Source organism: Saccopteryx leptura, chromosome 1 (genome assembly GCF_036850995.1).
Source record: "Saccopteryx leptura isolate mSacLep1 chromosome 1, mSacLep1_pri_phased_curated, whole genome shotgun sequence".
In the NCBI taxonomy this organism is placed as follows: Eukaryota; Metazoa; Chordata; class Mammalia; order Chiroptera; family Emballonuridae; genus Saccopteryx; species Saccopteryx leptura.
Genome location: NC_089503.1, coordinates 341,223,677 through 341,243,837, shown reverse-complemented (window position 1 = coordinate 341,243,837; position 20,161 = coordinate 341,223,677). Strand labels below are relative to the sequence as shown.

The following is a 20,161-nucleotide window of genomic DNA, read 5'->3' as shown; positions in this document are numbered from 1 at the left end:
TATAATGCATATTTGAAAGTTGCTAAGATAATAAGTTTCAGAAGTTATCACAAGAAATAGGAATTTGTAACTATGTGTGCTGAGGGATGTTAACCACTTACTGTGATCATCATTTTGCAATATATACAAATATCAAATCATTATGTTGTACTCATGAAACTAATATAATGTCATGTCAATTATAACTCAGTTTTTAAAAGCACATAATTTAAATGCATTAGTGGTATGTATATAGAATTGTGAAATACATTTAAAAGGTAGCATAAATAAGTTACACTGACCTGTCCTCACTGAAGATCAGTCTCTATAGCTGTAAAAATAGGTGACATAAATAGAATTTATAAGTGGAAACTTTGGGTTTTTCCATCTCTGATAACCCATATTTATATTTCTGTTTATCTAAATTTGGTTAATCTTGACATATACCTACTGATGCTCCTTTTCCTTCTAATAATGGATTTTTTTTCACAATTTTAAGACAGTTAATGTTCTCTCAGACTTATTTCTTATTATCACATTACACATATCATTATCTAGTCCTCACCAGATCTAGTCACCTTGATTAAACTTGTTTCTCCAGTGTTCTCCGATGGAGAATGCATCACTTGTGTTATCATTTATATATCACATTTATATGTACACTTCCTGACTTTGAGATTATCTTCTTCAGGGCTACTAACCTCATTTCTTCCTTCCTCCTAGGGGACCATAAGCCATCATCTAGCTCCTTCTCTCTGGAAGTTTCTGTTCTTCTGCCTCCTCTCATCATCTTACCCTCTCTTGCATCCTAAAAAGAAAACCCCTCTACCGACCCAGTATTTCCCTTCTCCTGTCTTTTTCCTCTCAAAAGGGTAGCTTCATCTCATTGTTTTTATCACTTCACTTTACAGCTCAACTTACTGTAAAAAAGCTTCTATCCCTCTACACTCAAGATGTTTTAAAGTCATTTAAATCCCTTAATTGCTAAATTAACACATACCTTTAGCTTTTTGACCTGTTGGTGGCACTTAATGTCTTGGATCTTTCCTTCTTTGTTGGAATTCTTTCACCCCATGTGTCTAGCACACCTGCTTCACAAATACACCTTCTACTACCTTCACCATTCATTTTCAGCGAGATCTTATTTTAATTATTTTTTTGCATATCCTCTCAGTTTAAAATCAAACATTGCAATCAAATATTGGTCCCGTTTTCAAGCTACAAAATTTACCTGGAAAGCCAATCAATTCCTTTGGTTTTAGTTACTACCTCTTCTATTATGATTCCCACATGTAAATCTTTAGTCCCAAACTCTCTAAGAACTCCAGATCTCATAGCTCTAGTTGTCCTCTGGGTGGCTTCTCCATGTACGTGTTACTAAGCTTTCTAAAATCTATTAGGTAACTTCTGGGTTCCTTTCTTTGTGGTGACTGTATTTTACACGCAAGAAGGAAGTTAACTGAATATTTGGTAGCCAGAAGGGCAGACTATGGTTCAGTTATAATGCTGTCTATGTAATTCTGTTTCTCTTCTTTCAGGATACAGGGTGAAATTGTAGGCCTGCTTCTTTGAAATTAGCTGTGCCATATGCTTTGTTTTAGCCAGGGAAACACACTGGAGATGATGTATGTCACTTCTAAACAGAAGCCTTTAAAAACTGGCAAACACATAATTTTATTCTTTTCCTCCTGTGATGACAAGTGCCAACATTACAGAGGAAAGAGGCTCTATCAGCTTGTATCCTCATGTGAAGGTGATGTGAAGCAGATATCCCCCAACCAGCCTGAGTAAGAAATAAACCTCTATTAAGGTAAGCCTGTGACATTTTGGAGTTATTTATTATTGCCCTATAGTCCATCCTGACCTGACTGATCAAAGATCCAAAACCAAATTCATTAATTCTTTGCCTGCACTGTATTGATAGATAAGACATCAAAGCATCTGACCTGCCATTCCTCCTATAATTCCATATTTTCCTTGTCTTCCTGTCATCACCATCTCTACCCACATCGCCAGGCTAGAAAATCTGGGAGCATATTTAGTCTCTACTTTCATGTCCATCTATATTTTAAGATTTGGCTAGTTCTGTAGATTTTATTCCTTAAACATCCCTCAAATATATCCTTTCATGTACCGTATATCTTTAATATACATCTCATTATTTCTTGCCTGAACTACTACTGCAGGGACATTGTAAATGATCTCCTTGTCTCTATTATCAGTCTCCCCTAAATGCATCTTCCACATGGCTGCCAATGATTTTCATAAAATGCCAACTTTGACCATTCCACTCTCCTGCTTAAAATCTTTCACCAGCCTGACCAGGCGGTGGCGCAGTGGATAGAGCGTCGGACTGGGATGCAGAAGGACCCAGGTTCGAGACCCCGAGGTCACCAGCTTGAGTGCGGGCTCATCTGGTTTGAGCAAGGCTCACCAGCTTGGACCCAAGGTCACTGGCTCCAGCAAGGGGTTGCTCGGTCCGCTGAAGGCCCGCAGTCAAGGCACATGTGAGAAAGCAATCAATGAACAACTAAGGTGTTGCAACGCGCAATGAAAAACTAATGATTGATGCTTCTCATCTCTCTCAGTTCCTGTCTGTCTGTCTCTGTCTATCCCTCTCTCTCTGACTCACTCTCTGTCTCTGTAATAAATAAATAAATAAATAAATAAATAAATAAAAATCTTTCACCAGCACTTACAGAATAAAGCTGAAATGCTTTGTCACGACACACTAGGCTCTTAATACACTGAGCACTAGTAGTTTTATTGCTAGCTTTACCCAGTGGCCAGATAAGTTTCTACTGAGTACAAAAAAACAATTTAATAAGTGTTAAAGGCACACTTTACAATTAAATACCCATTGCATTTTGAAGTTATTTATTACATGTTCTTACAAGCTAATATCTTTTTAAAGTATAATATCTGTAAAAACACTGTGTAATATGAAAGCATGAGAATTCTCGTGCTCTATCCACAATGTTAATAATCCAAGTCCTCTCTTTCTCCTCAGCCACATCTTTGCTCCAGCAGTACCTAATCCTAGAAGCACTGTTCCTTTTCCTCCCACTCCTGCACACTACTACTACTACTACTACTACTACTATTTTTTTTTTTTGTATCTTTCTGAAGCTGGAAATGGGGAGAGACAGTCAGACTCCCGCATGCGCCCGACCGGGATCCACCCGGCACGCCCACCAGGGGCGACGCTCTGCCCCTCCGGGGGGTCACTCTGCCACGACCAGAGCCACTCTAGCGCCTGGGGCAGAGGCCAAGGAGCCATCCCCAGCGCCCGGGCCATCTTTGCTCCAATGGAGCCTAGCTGCGGAGGGGAAGAGAGAGAGAGACAGAGAGGAAGGAGAGGGGGAAGGGTGGAGAAGCAAATGGGCGCTTCTCCTATGTGCCCTGGCCGGGAATCGAACCCGGGTCCCCCCCGCACAGGCCGATGCTCTACCGCTGAGCCAACCGGCCAGGGCTACTACTATTTCTTGACTGACCTTTTGAGAAATGACTAGATAGGTCTTATTTACTCTAAGAAGGCTTTAGTGGTTGTCCCAAACAGAAGACATATCTAATGTGCCATTTCTCTGAGTAAAATGTGCTTTTGTTACTGAATATGGCACCTTAAAAAAACCTTTGCAGCCCTGAGCAATTGGCTCAGGGGTTGAGCATCGGCCTGGTATGTGGGAGTCCTGGGTTCAATTCCAGGTCAGGGCAAGAGAAGTGTCCATCTGCTTCTCCACCCTTCCCTCTCTCGCCTCTGTCTTTCTCTGTTCTTCTCACCTCTTGTAGCCATGGCTCAATTGGAGCAAGTTGGCCCTGGGCATTGACAATGGCTCCATGGCCTCCACTTAAGGTGCTAAAAAATGGCTCCATTGCAACAGAGCAAGGGCCCCGGATGGGACAAGTCCCCTAGTGGGCTTTGCTGGATGGATGCTGGTTGGGGCACATGCAGGAGTCTCTCTGCCTCCCCTTCTCTCACTAAAAACAAAACAAAGCAAAAAACCTTTGCTATGTATTCATTGTGATGGCTATAGATAGTAATCCTTTTACAGATAGGGGAACTATCTTTTTCACTGTTCTATCTGGAAAACACACTACTTGGCATATTATAGGTAGTTCAAAAAATGCTTACAGAACTGAAACAACAGGCCATTTGATCAGATAGCTCAACATTTGTTAAATACTTTCTTGAAAAATATATTAAAATTTGTTGAGAGCTTACTATGTGTTAGGCACTGTAGCAAGCATTCTATACATTTTGTTTTATTTAGCCTAACAATAATTCTAGGGCAGTGATTTTCAACCAGTGCACTGTAATTTGAAAACATGCAATACTTGACTATTTAGTCTTAGGAACTGACTTCTTTTCCCTTAGATTATCAAAGAAAAAAAAATGACAACAGCCACACAATAGTCATCTGGTGTGAATGAATTAAAATTGTACCTATTTTTGTCAGATCAGCAAGAAATATATATATATTTGGAGTGACACAAAATTTTAGTAACTATGCTATGTATGCCATGAGATGAAAAAGTTTGAAAATTGCTGTTTAGGGCATTGAGACACAATTAAGTACCTATTGTTACTGGTTTTATTATAAGAAGTAAACCATATCTCCCTACCTGATGGGTAGATACTAATAGGCCCATTAGGTATTATTAATTCAATGGATTCTTTTCCTATATATAGTAACTGAATGAGTGGCAGAGACACTATATACTTTACATTCAAGGTTTTTAGAATTTTAACTACAACTTTTAAGAGGAAGTCAGCTCTATTATTTAAAACATTTTAAAACTATGGCATTGATATATTATCTTTCCTTTAAAGCAGGGGTCGGGAACCTATGGCTCGCGAGCCAGATGTGGCTCTTTTGATGGCTGCATCTGGCACGCAGACAAATCTTTAATAGAAAAAAATAATAACATTAAAAATATAAAAGATTCTCATGTATTACAATCTGTTCATTTCCTACCGCTCATGTTCATGGTTGCGGGTGGCTGGAGCCAATCACAGCTGTCCTATGGGACAACACCAAATTTTTATTGGATAATGCGTAAAGTACACGGGTCGTTGCATGGCTCTCACGGAATTACATTTTAAAATATGTGGCGTTTATGGCTCTCTCAGCCAAAAAGTTTCCCGACCCCTGCTTTAAACCATAACACGTTTTTTATAATTTTTAATGTACCTCTGTAGTAAGTGAGAGGTAATTTAAACAAGAGAAACAGGGCACAGAGAAGTTGACTAACTTGTTCCATATAACTTCAAGATTTCATTATCATTCTATACATGCTCCACCCCCACAGAATAATTTTCTAATTATCACTGAGTGACAAAATGCCAAGTAGTGACAGAATTGTATAGATGAAACTAAAGATGTATCTTCAGGCGGCTAAGATGTTGGGGGGAAATTATATTATATTATGAGAGGATAATGTAATAAATTACGACTCCAGTCCCTGGCTCTCTTGGCCGGAACGTTCAAAGTTTTACAGTTCATCTATTCTGATATTTTTTCTATTATTTTCAAATAATAATAGGAAGATGTATGAACCTAGACTGTTAATTTATTTGTTTAAAACCTGGATAGTCTTTTCATAAGAAGTCCATTCATTCACCCATCTTGCATTGTGCCAGAAAGAGGAGTTAAGGCCTTTCCTTTAAATTTATTCAGCATCCCATATTTTAGAATAAGGGGTGCAGAACCAGTTTCATTTGCCAAAGGCCAAAAAGCTGTGAGACTTGGGAGAGTCAGGGAATTACCAGCCACTTGGCCTTTCTGCAGAAATACACAAAACGTGTAGAATCGCTTAATTTTATTCCCTCCTAACCTTTTCACTTGGAAATTAGCTGCTCGGGCGAATGTTGTTTTTCCCCCGCAGTCATGGGTGAAGAGCGATTAACACTCGCTCGACAAACCCCTTCCCAGGCCATTTGGGAGCTGCACGCGCTCACACCGGGGTCAGTCCGGTGCGACTTCACGCGCAGCCTTTTTGTTTATGCGGCTAGCCGGGCAGAGGGGGGCGGAGAGGGAGCGAAACTCTATATAAACTCCGAGCTCGGGCATGGTTTGTGAAAGGGGCAGGTTTTCCCGCGAGCTGGCAGCGACAGTCTGCAGAGCCGCGCTGCGCCATGGAGACCGCCGAGCGCTCGGAGAGTGGAGCCGGCGAGTGTGCACGCTGCCGCCGCCTGCTGCCCGCTGCCCCCGACCGCCCGACGCGGCGCGGGGGCGCGGACTCCGGGTACCGCGTCTCAGCACCGCCCTGCGCCGCCCCAACCCCACACCTCCCTCCTGCAATTCCCCAGCTCCTCCGATCCGCACTCCGCCCCCCACATGCCCCGGAGCCCACGCTCGGCTGCGACCGTTTCTGCCGGGTCTGGGCTTACATCTCCTCTGCGCTCCTTTGCTCCCCACTTCGCAGATCCCGAGGCTTCTGGAGACCGTGGGTTGACACCGGAAGCCAGCAGGAGGAGGAAGCCCCGCACCACACCGCAGAGGGGGTGAGTGAGCCGCGCGTGGCTGGCTGCGGCTTCGTGGGACGCGGATGGTTCACCAGGGCTGGGAACGCGGGGCGCGAAGGAGGCACGCGCCAGGCCTGCCCCTCGCTTAAGGTCGCGCCTGCCGGTGGTCCTACTAGCGGCTCTGCCGGTGCTGACGAGGCGAGTGTGTCCTGCGGAGCAATTACGACACAAGGATCGGACCGAGAACGAGGCTGAGGACAGTCCTGGCGTCACATTCCCGGCGGGCGCGAGGAACGCTTGGTCGCGCACGTTTCCAGTTTTCTAGAAAAAGGTGAGTGATAACTGATTAATCTCCTTACGTCCCCAGATGCCCAATGGCCCCGGAATGACCGAAAGCCCTGGAAAGCTTTCCGGATACAGGCACCCCGTAAGGTGAGTGACAGGCCAAACCTAAGATCTCCCTCTCCTCCAGCCCAGGGAAAACCCTGGGACATCACACAGCCCAGCTTAGCAGCTAGGCCTGCAATTTTTCTGTTGGAAATTCTATTTTCAAGGTTACTTTATCTTCCCAGTCCCAGAGGTCCTTTATTCATTGAACTGAAAAATGGAGTAGCTCACGCTCTCACCTAGAGGAACTCTTCATCACTGCACTCAGTAAAAACTTAAGGAATATAGATAGCATAACGAGGGAAAGTGAGTAATACTGTACAAGTTGAACGTTGACGTCTTGTGCCTGCCAAACGGTTTTTTTTTTAATGCCAAGGGATCCGAATGAAATTGACTTCACATCAGACAGTGTGTGTATTATTTTCTTGCAAATCAGAAGGAAGATTGGTGTTCACAGCTGCAGTTTTATAACAAATAGAGCAAATTGAGCTTGCCATGTAAGAGAAAATGTAACTGTGATGATGACAATTCTCAAGTTTACTAAGAATCATAAAGGGGTCACAAGTTGTTTGGCATAACAGTGAGGAGCTAGTTTCCTGTTGTAGTCACGGGCAGCCAGTCTTTCTGTAGGATTCTCAGTTTTTATTCAGGTAAAAGGTTAATTTTGCAGTTTGCTTCAGAGAGTTGTTAGGTGAACAGCTGTATGATGTTTATAAAATGTGTATGTGTTTATAAATAGTATGTTGATTGATCTATGTGCTAGCACTAGTGAAGGACACAGGTAAAAAATAATCACAGCTCTGTAGGAGGTGTAATAGAGTTCAGTTTGGTCAGTTTTCCACTTTAGGGCATGAAGTGCTTAACTTTGTCAGAGAGAGTACAGAGGGGTCAGGAAAATGTGTATTATAGTTTATGGTCTTGAAGTTAGCCAAATGGATGGTAGGTGGGGCAGGCAGTTGCAGAAGAAATAGCACAAGAAAAGAAATAACAGGGTCAGGAACAGCATGGCTCCTCTGGGAGCATCATATATGAAGCTGTGGTTGGTCCAGCATCGAACCCAGAGACCAGATCTTATACACCTTGGTACATAGTTTCGTTCTGATCCTGTAGATAGTGTTGGGGACTACACAAAGGATTTTACCTGAAGAGTGGTGTGATCAGATCTATATTTAAGAAAATCACTAAGGAAATGGTATGTAGTCATTATTAGAACACCAAAAGTGAAACTAGAAGTTATTGCAGTTGTTCAAGCAACAGTGATAAGGAGCCTTCTTCTTCTTCTTCTTTTTTTTTTTTATACATGAGAAGAGGGGAGATAGACTCCTCACATGTACCCAGTCCAGGCAATCCATCTGGAGCCGATGCTCAACTGAACTGAGCTATCCTCAGCACAGGGGGCAACACTTGAACCAATGGAGCCAGTGGTTGCAAGAGGGAAGAGAGAAAGAGGAGAGAGAAAGGGAAAGAGAAGCAGTTGGTCACTTCTTTTGTGTGCCCTGGCCGGGAATCGAACCCAGGATGTCCATATGCTGGGCCTACACTCTATCCACTGGCCAGAGCCGATAAGGAGCCATTCTTAGGCATTGGAAGTGGGGATGGCTGGATGAATTGGGGGAATACTTAGGTGACAAAACAGATTAGGTTTATAATGTATTGGATAAGGTAGGTGAAGAAGAGGTAAAAAGACAGAATGGTTCCCAAGTTTGTGATTGATCACCAGGTTGAATGATGTACTAACAGACTGGAAATTACGAGAGTAAGATACTGAGTTCAGTTTTCCATTTATGTTATTTAATGTGTCAATGGGGCATCCAAATAACAATGCCCATTAGAGAGCTGAATATATAAATCAGAGGCTCATCATCAAGTTTTTAAGTGGAAATGCAGACTTGGGAGCTTTTGGTAATGAACAGTTAGGGAAATCATGCCAGTGGGTTGGGTCATCCCTGGAAGTCAGAGAGGAGAGATGATCACTTGTGATAAAACTGTGGGGAAGGTCAACATCTAACCTGTATACAGAGAAAGAAACCCCAAAGAAGAGACAGAAGAGAATTTGTCAGAACATGGAATTCAAGAACATAGAGTCCCTGGAAGAAAAATGGTCAGTGAGAAATTCTGGGTAGAATATGATAACAAACAAGATTCTTTGGGTTTGGCAGTTCCAGTAACACGTGAAAAGATCAGTTGTTTCCTATATAAGCAATTCATTCCTTTTCTGAATTACTGCAGCATTATGTTTGTACTTCTGTTAAGTTCATTTTACTTTTCTTAATTTCTCTCAGGTAGTGTTGTATGTTTCTGATTCTTTTTACTCATGTCAGCTTCTTGAGTGGGTAAGGCCATGATTTATTCATCTTTGAATAATGAATTATGTCAGGCACAGAAAGCACTAAAATAGTTATTGATGGTTACTAATTTGAAATTTCCCAAAATTATAAACTATTTTCTACCACTTTGATAAAAAAGCTATAAGTTATATTGCCTTTATTTTGCCTTTTAAAATGGAGTACACAATGTACCATCTCTTTATTAGAATCAATCTGTTATATAAGTGCATGGAGCTACTCACACTGAAGTGTCTACACTGCAGTTGATGATTCAGTCTTAACTCTCCTCTTTTCTTTTCCATGGGTGAAAAATAATAGAAGATCAGATAGCAAGTTTAATATTTTTCAAATAGTTGAAATACTGAGGTAAACATGTTTACATGCAAATTATTTGTATGAAAGCAGCATCATTCTCAATTCCTCAATATGATGTCCCCAAATTTAATTGGATACAGAACAGGGAGGGAAATGGGATCAAGACTGGGCTAAGAGTAGCCTTTCTGTATTTCAAGTTGTGAGTGCACAGGCAAACTTTAAAAAATATTGCTTTTTATACTATTCTAAACTTATATTGGCTAAATCTGTAATTGAGAGTTAAAAGTGTAAATTTTAAGCAACATGCTAGGTGATTTCTGCCTTTGTGTAAAAGCACAGTATTTTGTTGTTTTGGTGAAATTGGCTATCATCAGAATTTTTAATGTAGTATAGGACTCACTTTTTTTCCCTAAGAAATTAAGAAATTGGAAGACAAGCCTTCTGTGTTTTTTTTTTAAGAATAAATATATTGGCCCTGGCCAGTTGGCTCAGTGGTAGAGCATCAGCTCAGCATGTGGATGTCCAGGGTTCAATTCCCAGCCGGGGCACACAGGCGAAGTGCTCACCTGCTTCTCTCCTCTTCCCCTCTCGCTTCTCTCTTTTTCCTTCTCCCCTCCTGCTGCCAGTGCTCCATTAGAGCGAGTTGGCCCTGGACACTGAAGATGGCTCCATGGTCTCCACCTCAGGTGCTAAAAAAAAAAAAAAAAAAAAAGGCTCAGACTGCAACGGAGCAAGGGCCCCAAATAGGCAGAGCATCGCCCTCTAGTGGGATTGCGGGGTGGATCCCAGTCCAGGCGCATGCAGGAATCTGTCTCTGCCTCCCCTCCTCTCACTAAAAAAATAAAATAAAATAAATAAGTACATCTGTAATGCCCGGAGTAAGCTAAATATTGATTGTAGGCTTACACAAGATTTAGTGTGAATTTGTTTGACTCAATTTACAGCTTGGATAAAGATTTAAAATAATCAACCAGTTACTGATACTTTGGCAAGTAGACTGCTATGAAACCTGTGATAATAGCATTTTAAAACTGTACCTTAAGACTGTATCTAAATGCATAAGTCAATTATTAAGTACATGGAGCTCTTGAAATTTGAACACTTCGTGAGTATAAGGATTCTAAATATGAAAAAGATAAAGTGTATTATGTTGTCTGCTTTTTTCAGACTCTTTTGGCCAAAATCAAAGTGTTATGATTACTTATATCAAGAAGCAGAAGCTCTTCTGAAAAATTTTCCAATTCAGGCCACAATTTCATTTTATGAAGATTCGGATAGTGAAGATGAAATTGAGGAATTGAACTGTGAAAATTAATCTGATTAGTTACTTTTGATGACATTAAAATTAGTAGGATTTAAATTTAGCATGCAAATGTATCATAATCCTTTATTTATTTGTATATAAATTATTAATAAAATGAATATTTTGTAAGTACTATGGTAGTTGGGCTTTTATTTTATCCCTACACTTAGTCAATGCTGGAATTTAAAAATAGGTGCCATTTAGGAAAGTCTTGATTGTATTGTAAACATTTGGAGTTTACAAAAGATAATTTTGATCTTTTCATTAAATTACAAATATATCTTTAGTATAATTTTGCAAATATTCAGTTATAACTTTGCATATATATTTTCAAACTGAATCTTGTAACATCTGCTATTTCCTATTGATTTCTATTGGATATGGTGGTTACAGATGAGTATTCATAGATAATAAAGAAAATCACCTTATGTTACCAATCACACATTATTATCATGTATTTGCTAGCAGATGGTGTAAAGTACTTTAAATCATTGCCTCTAATTAGGAATGGTAATTAGTGTTAGGGCTATTAAATTTTAGGCATTTTTAATGAATGATGAGTCAAATAATTCTCTCTTTAATACTTATCAGCTGTCCTTAAATCAAGTAGTGAAATAGCATGGATGTTCACTCCTTATGGCAGTCTATTGAGGAATCCTCAGAATTAATACAAAATGTTTAAATGGACTTGACTTAAATGGAGTATAAAAAAGAGCAGCCAAAAGGCCAGATTTGATAGTATTCTTTCCACTTTCTGTAAAAGGAGTAGCTAGAAAATTTGGCAGATATGCAACATTCTCCAGCAACATCACCTTTCTTTGTTCTGGTTCCCTGCTCCTGATACTCTTGTGTAAAATTTTTCTTATGGGGAGTGAAATAGGAAATTCTCAGTATTAGTTTTTTAAAGTAGATTTATAGAAGAGTACCTACTCTTCTAATGGGAGAGAAAACAGAGACACTTTGCAAGGTAAAGGAACATAGTAAATGATGGTAATGAAGTTCTTTAACTCAAATACATTTTTTTTTCAAAATAAGCATTTTAATTGCAAATAAAGACTGTTGCTATAGTATTCTAGAATAACAATGGGTAGAGGTGAAGGTCAAAGATGGTTACCTAGCTAAGAAATGCCTCTTACTTGAATTGCTACTTATATTTCCATACTTTTCCTCCTAATTGAAAAGATACTACAGACATTAATTTATAGGCACTTTGACACCAAGGCCATTGAAATCAGGCATATTTAAACCCTGTTTCAGACTCAGGAAAATTTAGTAATGGAATGAGGTTGGGGAGAGTTATTTAGAGCTATATTTCTTTTAAAAACTTTCTCCCTTCACTACATTCTATTTTCAGGATGTGTGTATTTCCCAAGGAAAAACTCACCAGGTTCCGAATCTGGACCTTGAGCATTAGGGATTGCTGTTTACCTGCACAATAATTGTGCTTCTCATTGATATGTTGGAATAATATGAAGAATCACTGCCATGTATTAAATGTCTACTACTGTACTATATAATTTACATATAATATCTTATTTAATCTTTACTAAAACCTAAATTCATTATACAGATGGGAAATGAGGCTTTGAGATACTAAAATACCTTGCATAAGGCCATTCAAGTGCAGAGATGGCATCCTATCTGACTTAAATACTGCAGTTGGGGGTGGGCTGCATCAGTGTTTTTCACTGAAGACTGGAAGGTATATGAGGAGGAAGAACTTGTGAGCAGGTGAATGGAGAAAACTTAACTAACATCGTTGGCTCAGTGTCAGTTATTAGCGAGGGTCCTTAAAGATGAAGTTTTCTCTTCAGCCCACAGATTGGCTGTTTGCATTTGACACCTTGGCTTTTAAATTTTCTTTCAAGTACAGTCTGCTGCCTTAGAGGAAAGAGTTTCAGAGAAATCAAAATTCTCTAATAGTATTATTTTATTCCATATTTTACATTGTGTAACAATAGTCCTTAACAATAGACGGACACTTGTGGGTCGACAGGACTCTACAAGAATTTATTTTATTGATTCGGTCAGCACCAAGGCTAAGAACAGCTTCACTCTCTTGAATATTTCCGCGGAATTGCTGTCACTTCCTTGCGGTGCTGAAGTTCAGAGTGAAGAACTAGGGAGCATGCGTCCTTTCCCCTGGTTCCGCCTCCAATCCCCCAGCCGTCACTCCGTTCGTCCCTTAGTCCCCGCCCTCCGCGGGCTCGACGTGTTGCGTCATAGCGCGCTTCACCCCTCGTGACCCCGGAAGTGGCTCGGGGGCTTGGCCTCTGCCCGGCCTCGGCGCCGGAGCCGGAGGTGAAGCTCAAAGGGGGTCCAGTGATCTATCCCGTTCGGCAGCGGACCCCGGCCAGGGCCCGGGCCAGGGGTCCAGGATGCTGAACGTTCCTTCTCAGTCTTTTCCTGCCCCCAGCTCGCAGCAGCGCGTCGCCTCGGGGGGGCGTAGCAAGGTAAGCGGATGACGGTCTGGCTCAGCGCTTGCGTCCCGCCGGCGTTTCGGGTTTCCACATAGTCCATTCTCCCCTCCCTCTCCCACCTCCTCTTCTCTCTAACCTTCGGTCTCTCCTGCCCTAGCAGTCGACTGTTTCTGATTCCCTGCCGTCCCCAAGTCCTAGAACTCTCCTAACCTCCCTCTCACTTGCTAGTCGCTCTTCTTTCCCAGAGCCTTGTCCCCTGTCTGTCAGTTCCCTTCCGCCTGTCTTTGCCCGCTAACTAAATTCAGATGTAAATGATAGGGCCAGACACTGTGTCGCTGGATTATAGGTACTGTCAGCTTCCTTCCCTCAGCCTACCCTCCTTTTAAATCTTTTGTTCATCACTTTCCGTAGGACTTCTGAGGGATGTGGGTTCCCTCCAGAAGGGCAAAGTTGGGCAGTGGCGACAGTGACCATCCCTCCAAGGGTGGGGACCCCCCGAATTACGCGAGATCTGAGAATGAAGATCTAATGTCGACAAACCTGCGTTAGGTTTACTGACTTCTCCAAGTCATACTTCCTTTCTTTCTTCCTCAGCTACCTCAGGGTTTTGTCACTGCCTTTTCTACTGCTGACGTTGAAGCTAATACACTCTTTAAGTTTTTCTTGAACATAGTTTCAGTTAGCAACAGGTGGAATACAAATGTATTTTATTTACATTTGCAAAACTTAATAAAATTGTCTCCCTTGTTCATTGCAACATGTATTGTTTGCTCCTGTTATCTGATGGTTCCTCATTCTGTAACCACATCATGTTTTGTTTTTAAGACTTATACATGCGTGGAACACTCCTTTGTCATTTGAGGACTCTTACGGCTTACATCTTTTGGGACCTTCACTGACTTTTTTTTTCTTTCCACTTAGATCTGGAGTTTGACTCTAGACCAGAATTAGGGGTTCAGGGATCTGTAGCTTTCATTAGCTTTTCAGAAGTCTGTAAACCCAACTATAATAATTCAGTGCTTACCGATGGCTGTGTATGTTCTAAGTGTTCTCAACGCTATACATGTATTACTTACTTAATCTTTACAATGATCCTATGAAGTGGGTGTATTTGTTATCTTCATTTCACGGAAGAGGAAACTGGTAAGGAATGTTGTTGCCCTAGATCTTACAGGCTTGATGTGATATGCAGTGACATTTTATTTATTGCACCATATATCATATAGACATCTAATCATTTGTCCCCTGCTCCTTGATATTTGACCTGTTTCTCTCCTTAAGCTAAATGTTTGGCTGAATAGTATAACTTTCCTAGGAAAGTATCTATGAATTAGAATATGAGTTTCTGCCCTTCTCCATGAAAACTACCACTGATGTTCTCAGCATCCATTTAAAGGAGAAAATTTAGAGGCAAAGACAAAAGGCTCACAGGTGGTGATGGCAAAGGTGAGTCGTTCGGTCTAAAAAGAGAACAAAATAAGATTATTGTGCAATTCAAAGGGAAACTAAGGCTTTTGTTTTGTTTTGTTTTGTTTTTTGTTTTCCCTTTGTGAAACAAGCTAATCTTGAACATGTTAGAGCTGAGTCAGGATTGTATGAAATGGGTAGACTGAGAAATAGAACCTAGTTGGGGAGGTTGTATATCATAATTGTTAAAAAGCACAGAAATTTGAATGAGAATGACCATAATCTTTTTCCAGCTCTCACATATAACTGTTTTGCTCTCAATTTCTTCAGGTGTAAATGGAAATAACAATACCCGTTTTATAGGATTGTTTATAGGATTAAATGAGATAATTTTCTTAGCACAGTCTTGATATATGGAAAGCACTCACTAAATATAACTAAATACCTCTCATTTTTTATTTAAATATCATGGATTGTTGTGTAAAACCCTTGGCACAGTGCCTGGCTAAACTGTGCACTCAATATCTGATAGCTGCTATTATTTCTACTAACACTAGTAAATAAATACTTATTGAGAACCTACCTTATTCTAGAGATGTGGTCTCTGTTTTTGAGGAGTTTAGTCTAACAGACTGCAAGGACTAGTAAACAGGCTGTTATAAATGCCATAGATACGGTAATAGCGTGTTATGACTTTGAAGGAGCTGGGGTCAGAGAAGGAAGGCTTCTGGAGGAAATAATGTCTGCTGGGGTTGGGGGTAAGGTGTGGGGGAGTGGGTTCTGGGGAGGGGGGTGGGGGAATCCGCATGGAGCAAGTGTTTCATAGCAATCAAGGAATTTGTTCCTATTTAGCTAAAGCATATAAATGGGAAGACACAAAAGTTAAAACATGGAGATAGTGGGGTAAACTATGACCAGATTCTGAAGGGCCTGATAAACCACTGTAGGGAATTTAGAGACGTTATTGTAGGGTAATGTGAGGAACCACTGAAGGAGAGAAGGGCCCATGATTAGGTTTTCATTTTCAAAAGATTACATACTTTTAACTACTATATGGATTATGAAATCCACAGAGACAAGATGTGATTTTGGTTTGGAATGGGAAAGATCATATTCTCGCACTTTACTTTGTTTATTAGGACCAAGAAATCAAGAATGTTTTAGTGATGGTAAGAATGAGATCATGTAGATTTTTAGGAAGGACTATAAAATTAAAAAGACTCCATACACCTGTTAGCTTGATTATTTTGGGGGTGAGTAAATGTCTAAAATAGGTGTGATTCAGGAAAGTGAGGTACTATATATAAATGTCTTAGTTCAGGCTGCTATGACAAAATACCATAAGCTAGGTAGGTGGCTGATAACAACAGAAATTTGTTTCTCATAGTTCTGCAGGCTGGGAAGTTGCACCGGCCAATGACCAATTCTGTGCCTGATTCCTGATTCATAGCTGACTTTTTCTTGATACTCAAAAGACTGGAAGGGATAAGGGATTTCTCTCAGGCCTCTTTTATAAGGACGTTAATTCTATTCATGAAGACTGTTTTTAGGACCAAATCACCTACCAAAGGCCCCACTTCCTGATTACCATCATTTTAGGGATTAGGATTTCAACATGTGGATTTGGAAGGGACATAACATTCAGTCTGTGACAATGAACTTCCTTGAATGGGCTTGCTTTTACATTAAGCAGTCCTCAGGTCCTATCTTACAAGCTATTTATACAAGTTTAGACAGCAGTCCTATCCCATAGGGATGTCTTGAAAATTTCTACTAGATTGTCTTAACTGGTTAAAATATTAATAAATAGCTCTCATCTAAAACTCTTGAAAATGTAGACAGGACATAAAATTGAGACTCATGGACAGAGATGAGTGCAGTGGTTTCCAGGGGGAGGGGAAGGGAGGACGGGGAGAGGGAAGGGCATAAAGAAAAACAAATGTAGGGTGACAGGATAATTTGACTTTGGGTGATGGGTATACAGCATAATCAACTGTCCAAATGATGTGGAGATGTTTTCTGTAAATCTTTGTACTCTGGTTGACCAATGTCACCCTGTTAAATTTAATTGTCTAAAATAAATAAATAAATAAATAAAAGTCTTAAAAACATATTTTGGGAAAACACACACACACACACACACACACACAGAAACCAAACATCCTGTTATTAAATCCTCTGGGCAAGGGTAAGCAAACTTTTCTGCAAAGGGCCAGATAAATGATAGGCTTTGAGGGCCACGTAAAGATTCAGTCTTTTCATCACCACCACCACTGTGTGTGAAAACCATTCTGGGTTCAAGGGTTATGCAGAAACAGGCATGGCCCATTTTACCAGCCTCTACCCTAGATGTTAGTTTTATTTTTTTTCATTATTTGATAACCTTTGTTTCTCAGTGGATTCTTAGAAAATTAGTTTCTACCTAGTGATTTGCAATGTTCTGTCTGTATTGACGATCCAGAAAATCAGCTTTAGCCAGTTTTCTGGCTAAAGAGATTCTGTCAAATATCTTGATTTTTAAGACAAAGATATTTTGGTCCAAATTGGTAAGCGACTATGACATATTAATGACAACCAAGACCAAAAGTTATTTTCTGACTCTAGGTTAATACTATTCTTGTTATTACTATGTTAAACAATTTCTGAGCCCTACCTCATAGTCCAGGTATTTTATAAAATTTTCTATTTATAATTGTAGTTGTAAAAAAATGATTTTGAGAAATGTGGGTGGAACGCAGAGCACATTCCTAGCAGCTGTGGCTGATGCAATGCTGTGAGGATATTCCAGCTCCCGCAACCCTCCTAGGCACACCCAGGAAGGGAGCTCACTCACAATAAGGAAATGACTTAGTGCCAACCACACAGCTCCCTGATCTTTTCAGCCATTGGCTATGAAAGACATGCTGTAACACCCTATAGGCTGAACCTGTGTATATAAGTTAGCTTACTTCTTGAATAAATTGGATCTGCGTCACTGAACCTGGTCCCCGTAGTCGGGTCTTTGTGTCTCCATCGTCCTCACCCCCGGCAGGACTTGTCCACAGATAACCTCTTAAAGCTGTAAAGAATATTTTTAAAATTAATAGATTTGTGTTTCCTTATTCTCTGGAAGGGGAATAAGAGTAATGTATCGGGAAGACAAACAGCAGGAGGGGAAGTACAAGCAGCTAACTCAAAGAAGCGAGACTTTTATTTTTAAGCAAGAGAGAGACAGACAGACAGACAGACAGGATGGACAGACAGGAAGGGAAAGAGATGAGAAGCATCAACTCATAGTTGCATCACCTTAGTTGTTCATTGATTGTTTTTCTCATATGTTCCTTGGGGGCTCCAGCCAAGCCAGTGACCACTTGCTCAAGCCAGTGACCTTGGGCTCAAGCCAGCGACCATGGGTTCATGTCTGTGATCCCATGCTCAAGCTGGCAACCTGAAGCTCAAACTAGTGAGCTGGCGTTCAAGCTGAAGACTTTGGGGTTTTGAACCTGTGTCCTCTGTGTCCCAGGCCTATGCTCTATCTACTGTGCCACTGCCTGGTCAGGCCAAGAAGCCACATTTAATTCTTTGATTTCTCTTTTTTTTTTTCAGGTACCTCTAAAACAGGGCAGAAGTCTTATGGATTGGATTCGACTGACCAAAAGTGGGAAGGACCTAACGGGATTAAAAGGCAGATTAATTGAAGTAACTGAAGAAGAGCTTAAAAAACACGACAAAAAAGATGATTGTTGGATATGCATAAGAGGTCGGTAGTATTTATGAAGTAGTGCAAATATTTTGGCTGGTCCTTCCTGTTGTGCTTCTTGTTACTTGGTGATATGTCGTAATGCTTCCTGTTATTTGGTGATATCCTTGTCGTAATGCTTCCTGTTATTTGGTGATATCATTCACAGTTAAGTAATAAGAATGTGCCTTATGCTGGGCAATAAAGTGTATAATTCCAATTTTTTTTTTTTTTTTTTTTTTTTCATTTTTCTGAAGCTGGAAACGGAGAGACAGTCAGACAGACTCCCGCATGCGCCCGACCGGGATCCACCCGGCACGCCCACCAGGGGCGACGCTCTGCCCACCAGGGGGCGATGCTCTGCCCATCCTGGGTGTCGCCATGTTGCGACCAGAGCCACTCTAGCGCCTGAGGCAGAGGCCACAGAGCCATCCCCAGCGCCCGGGCCATCTTTGCTCCAATGGAGCCTTGGCTGCGGGAGGGGAAGAGAGAGACAGAGAGGAAAGCGCGGCGGAGGGGTGGAGAAACAAATGCGCGCTTCTCCTGTGTGCCCTGGCCGGGAATCAAACCCGGGTCCTCCGCACGCTAGGCCGACGCTCTACCGCTGAGCCAACCGGCCAGGGCTTATAATTCCAAATTTGAACAGTATTTCTTCTGTAACTGTTTACATAGTAGGCACATTATATTCCCTTTGAAAGAAACAAATGTTTGTCAGGCAGTTAAATACCAAAGTAGTAAAATTGTTCTGTAACACCTAGTTTATATAGAATAATGTTCCACCTTAGTGTCTTATAACAGAATTCTGTCAGAAAAATATCTCTCAGAATCTACAGTAAACCAGAAAGCCCACATTAAACCCAAATCTTCAGGTCTCACTTGTAGCCATCTTTACTATATAATGTATGTTTCTTAGCAATATCAATTACCTGAGTTTTCTAGCCCATAGCAAATTAAAAGCTCCAAACTAGAAATGGATGGGTTGGAGAAAGTGAGCAGAGAATTAAGAGGGTAGCTGATTAAAAGCAGACCTGTGATATCCAACAACCTGGCATCTAACTGGGAGCAAAACAATAAAAGGGCACAAAACTGTCCAGTGGGCCTCCGTAGCTTTCCCCTTGGGTCATTCAGACAGTGTTAAATATGTCCATTCTTCTCTTTTGAAAGTGTCATTTATTGCTGTTATGACAATTACAATATTTTCATAGTGTAATTTAGCTTTGTTGTCAGTTGTCCTAATTACACTAATCTGTATGAAGGTAAGGACCATGTCACTTTTACTGCTCCTCTGTCCTTGGTGCCTGGCACATAGAAGACATCATTGTGTGTTTGTTGATTGAATGCAACACTGATCATTTTTAAGAAGTTTGGTTTCTTAAAGAGGTATGTGGTTTTCACAGTAAATTGGTGATATGATAAATACAAAGACACAATTGGTTTGCTTGAGATGCCCAAACAAAAGACTATAGACTGGGTGGCTTAAACAACAGAAATTTATTGTCTCACGGTTCTGAAAGCTAAAAGTCTGCGGTCAAGGTGCAGGCAGGGTTGGTTACTTTGGAGGGCTGTGAGGGAAAAGCTGTTCCACGCCTGTTGCCTAGCTTCTGGTAGTCTGCTGCCAGTCTTTGGAGTTTCCTGGCTTATAGAAGCATCACCTCGATCTCTGCCTTCATACTTCACATGGCATTCTCCTTGTGTATTTGCATGTAAATTGTCTCTTGTAAGAACACCAGTCTTATTCCTTCAGGGGTTTACCCTACTCCAGTATGACCTCATCTGGTTACATTTGCAATGATCCTGTATCCAAATAATATGTTGTATAGTGCTGGTGGTTAGTACTTC

At 40.9% G+C, this 20,161-nt stretch overlaps 2 protein-coding genes across 3 annotated transcripts in view; both read left to right on the top strand.

Annotated features, from left to right (window-relative positions):
• Nucleotides 1-6,115: 6,115 nt before the first annotated feature.
• On the top strand, nt 6,116-10,829 carry RIPPLY2 (ripply transcriptional repressor 2). Its single transcript, XM_066358935.1, has 4 exons — nt 6,116-6,225; nt 6,406-6,484; nt 6,813-6,877; nt 10,642-10,829. The coding sequence occupies exons 1-4, from the start codon at nt 6,116-6,118 to the stop codon at nt 10,787-10,789; spliced, it is 402 nt and encodes a 133-aa protein (XP_066215032.1). The 3' UTR covers nt 10,790-10,829.
• The window catches only part of CYB5R4 (cytochrome b5 reductase 4), a 95,629-nt gene continuing 81,945 nt past the window's right edge, over nt 6,478-20,161 (top strand). Inside the window, exons 1-2 of one of the 2 annotated variants that reach the window (XM_066358934.1) lie at nt 6,478-6,776; nt 18,190-18,343. In XM_066358934.1, the coding sequence (XP_066215031.1) occupies nt 18,217-18,343 (127 nt within the window). In that variant the 5' untranslated portion in view covers nt 6,478-6,776; nt 18,190-18,216. Of the gene's footprint in view, nt 6,777-13,030; nt 13,231-18,189; nt 18,344-20,161 lie in introns of those variants that run through there. The other variant, XM_066358933.1, reaches the window with a different exon arrangement.